A 4,273-nucleotide genomic window follows, 5' to 3' on the forward strand; every position below is an offset into this window, starting at 1 on the left:
CAATTCAATACAATTTAATTCAATTCAGATTCAGAACACTTATGTCTATTCAATTCAATTCAATTTAGCAATTGCATTCGATTCAATTCGATTGAAAAAATAATTCATTAGCAAAATATTGGTATTGTTGGTGATGACGATAACGAAAGAGGAGAAGAAGAAGAAAAAGAGGAGGAGGAGGAGGAGGTATACGTGAATTTGAAAGAAGAAGAATATGACGTAGGTGTGTATTTGAAAGATGAAGAAGAAGCGTAGGGGAGAAGAAGAAGAAGCACGGGGGAGGAGAAGAAGATAAATCGCGTGTAATGATGCTCTTTTAATGAGAGTGATTTTTGTTGGTGTTGGACCTATTTAGATAAAAAAAATATTTGGATGTGTAGCATAATCCTTCTTTTAATTACTAAATACTTTTTTGTTGTTATCCACAGTATTTCCGAGCTCGACAGGACAATGACTTATCTGTCACAGATCTGAACTTCATTTAAGGGTCTGCAACTGGCTAATGGGTTGCTGCATGCACAAGACGGAATTTAAACCCCTCAACATTTGTTTAAACAAACGAGTGGGCTGACAGTTCACACTACAATTAAAACGTTTATATTTCATATACAATCAATTACTTAATATGTAATTATAAACATATTTTTATAATTATAAATTAATTATAAATATTTTCATAATTTAAAAAAATACAATTTCAAGGAATATTTGAAATTTGATAGAGATTCAACCAAAACAAGCAAATTTTAGCTAGCTCCCTGTCAATGATAAAAATCAACATAATTATGATTCATATATTTGATGTGTGCATTATTGTTTGTAGGTTTTATTTGTTAATGGATATTTGACTAATTACTAAATAAAGAAGGAGATGTATATTTTTTTTTAGTTTAATTTTAATACAGTGATAGTATAAAATATTTTGTATAGCCGTTTAATCGCATCTATTTTTTTGGATGACTATTCACATAATCAATTGAAAAAGATAGTTATTCTTACTGATGTGGTGATACGTCATTAGATACATGTGTAAATTTATATTTTATTTATAAATCACATTAATTAAGGTTGATACATAATAAAATAAAGATATAAATTAGATCTATTAACATGGTTGACAATTAGTAGAATTTTAGTCTTTAAATATCAGTTCCATATAATTTCAAAGAAGATACTTTTTCTTTCTAAAATAAATTGGTGGATACTTCAACAAGGGAGTCACTCAAATAAAGACGTTTAAAACATCTTATTTTAAATATGCTCTTTAGTAATTAAAATTTAACACATATAATCGATTAAACCGTAATATTTTTGTCAAAATTGGGCCAGAAAAAATTAATTTGACCAAAAAAAATAGTGAATCAAATCTTGAACCGGTCTAAATTAATATTATTTTTTATAAAATATGATTACAATACCCTTATTATTAAAAATACGTTTTAGATGTTTTTATCTGAGTGGTTCCCCTTCAACAATGATGTCTTTGTATAAAGATCACATTATAATCATTTAGATGGATTGACATATTTAACTATATATGACTGAATCATTTAGATGGATTGACATATTTCTGTTTTGTTTAACAAAATATTCTGTTATTTTAATATTTTGTCGCAATATGGACTTAATTATAAAATCTGAAATGGTATTGAAATCTAATTTTAAAAAAAATATAAGAACTTAATTGAAAATTCGCTGAAATTATAAGAATCGATAGAATAATTAAATTATAATATAATGATAAAAAATGTTATTTATATATTAAAATTAGCCACTAAAATTAGTCATTATATATGTGTATAAATATATATTTTGTTTAATTAATTTTTAATATATATTTTATATTAGTAGTAACTAATTTTAATAGGTGATTTTAGTATATAATTGTAAAATTATACATGAAGGAAAGGTTAAAATTAGCCTATTAAGTATAAACTATTTTCTATGACAAGCTAAATTTATCACGCTTAAGGTTAATAGAATAACTATTAATTAATAATAATACTATGCATGACCAATAGGTATGAGAATTCTTGTTTTTAATAAGATACTGTAATAGACAAGGCATTCTTTTCTTGCACTTATTGGTTGAGGGTTAAAATTGTTCTTTGGGTCAAGCTCAAAAAAGTTTTACCATAAGAGTCAAAATCTAAAAAAGTATGTTCAAATCCAAGGAAAAAGTTGAATTGAATATGTGCAAATCCATATAGAGTTCCATTCAATATTAAATAAAGTATTACTACCATTTTAACTTATGCTCTTGATTTCGATATAAATACTCAATTCACGTAGCCCCTTTTTCATTGAGCTTTTATCACAACTATCTCATTCTACTTTTCACTTGGCACTTCATTCTTTCTGCAGAGAAAGCAATTGGATTTTCATGGTAACAATCAGTGTAGGGTTCATATACTTAAAAATGTTCCAACACTTCAAAAATGCATACAACTTGAATTCTCTATGCTAATCAATTTGCCTCCTATGTTAGATCACAAATACCATGCATGCCACCATTTCTTCTGTCTTGATTTCTTAACCAAAAAAATGAAGGAAAATAAAAATGTAGAGGCAATGTAGGAGTTGAATATGTTTTATTTGTTTGAGTATGTTGTTTAAGTACTTTGTCTCTTTGTTTCTTTAGACAGTAATATTTTCTACTTTGTTTGTTGAACTTTTTTTCATTTTTTAAAAAAATGTAGAATCTTTGTATGAAATGATGATGAATTGCTAGCCTTTTATTTCCAGAAAGAATGTTTTATCTTATTTCAATTTGATTTCATTTTGATGATGTTTGCGATCAATGTTTTGGTGGTAGATGCCCGGCGCTAAAGTTCATCCATCATACGCGGAGTCAGAGACATTCATTGAGGTGGATCCGACGGGAAGATACGTGAGGTACCCGGAGCTTCTAGGATCAGGTTCAGTGAAGAGAGTGTACAGAGCATTTGACAAAGAAGAGGGAATAGAAGTGGCCTGGAACCAAGTGAGATTGAAGAACTTCAAGGATGACCCTGTCATGGTTCATAGGCTTCACTCCGAAATCATGTTGCTAAGAGGCTTCTCGAACGACCACATCATTTCGCTATTCGCATCCTGGAAGGATGACGTCAGCGACACTTTGAATTTCATCACGGAAGTATGCAGCAGCGGCAGTCTGAGGGAGTATAGGAAGAGGCACAAGAATGTCTCCATGAAGGCTGTGAAGAAATGGTCAAAGCAGATTCTAGAAGGTTTGAATTATTTGCACACACATGATCCCTGCATCATCCACAGAGACCTCAACTGCAGTAATGTGTTTGTCAATGGAAATACCGGCCAGGTTAAGATCGGTGACTTGGGATTGGCGGCGGTTGTGGGGAGGAGTCACTCGGCGCATTCGGTTCTGGGGACGCCGGAGTTCATGGCGCCGGAGTTGTATTCGGAGAAGTACACAGAGAAGGTGGACATATACTCGTTTGGGATGTGTGTGTTGGAGATGGTGACGAGAGAGATTCCGTACAACGAGTGTGAGAGTGTTGTGAAGATATACAAGAAGGTGACGTCAGGCGTGAGGCCGCAGTCGCTGAATAAGATTAACAATTCCGAGTTCAAGTCCTTCATTCACAAGTGCATCGCTCACCCGCCCTCTGCTAGACCTTCTGCTGCCCAGCTTCTTCACGACCCTTTCTTTCATGACCTTCATGAGTCATGACCAACATTTAAAATGCTAACTCTGCTTATTTATGTCCAACATGTATTATATGTGTTCTTTTCTTTCTGTCATAACATCGTTGGTGTCTTGAAAGGTTGGTTTTAGTCCCTTTTCTTTTAGGTTGATAAGTCAATCAGTCATAGGCTACAGCATGTAAATTGTTTTTATTCTTTTACACAATGTAAACTTGTAACATAGGGGCTCAAGATAGGTGAAATACAGAGCATTTTTTTTAGGAGTTTTTTTTGTAAAGATTGTATTATTATTGGACATGTTAATGTATCGGTTATCTTTTAATTTCTTAACAAATCAGAATAAAATTGATTATTTTATAACAATAATAATAAATCCAATTGTTATCAGATTCGGTCGAACCGATTATTTTATAAAATTCATTGGACTATGGTTTTTTTAACAAAATTTAGGGATTTATTTGTCTTTTTATCAAAAAATTTAAATATGATTCAGTTCAAATTATGTAAATCGATCAGATCAAATCGGGTCTAATAATTATAATACAAATAATTAGGTTTATTATTGTTACTATAATAAACCGATTATGTTATGGTTTATTAAAAAATA

At 30.9% G+C, this 4,273-nt stretch overlaps 1 protein-coding gene across 1 annotated transcript; it reads left to right on the forward strand.

Moving 5' to 3' along the window:
* Positions 1-2,326: 2,326 nt before the first annotated feature.
* Positions 2,327-3,691, forward strand: LOC130973781 (probable serine/threonine-protein kinase WNK11). Its single transcript, XM_057898448.1, has 2 exons — positions 2,327-2,386; positions 2,816-3,691. The coding sequence occupies exons 1-2, from the start codon at positions 2,384-2,386 to the stop codon at positions 3,689-3,691; spliced, it is 879 nt and encodes a 292-aa protein (XP_057754431.1). The 5' UTR covers positions 2,327-2,383.
* The last annotated feature ends 582 nt before the right edge of the window (positions 3,692-4,273 follow it).

Source organism: Arachis stenosperma, chromosome 1 (genome assembly GCF_014773155.1).
Source record: "Arachis stenosperma cultivar V10309 chromosome 1, arast.V10309.gnm1.PFL2, whole genome shotgun sequence".
Classification (NCBI taxonomy): domain Eukaryota; kingdom Viridiplantae; phylum Streptophyta; class Magnoliopsida; order Fabales; family Fabaceae; genus Arachis; species Arachis stenosperma.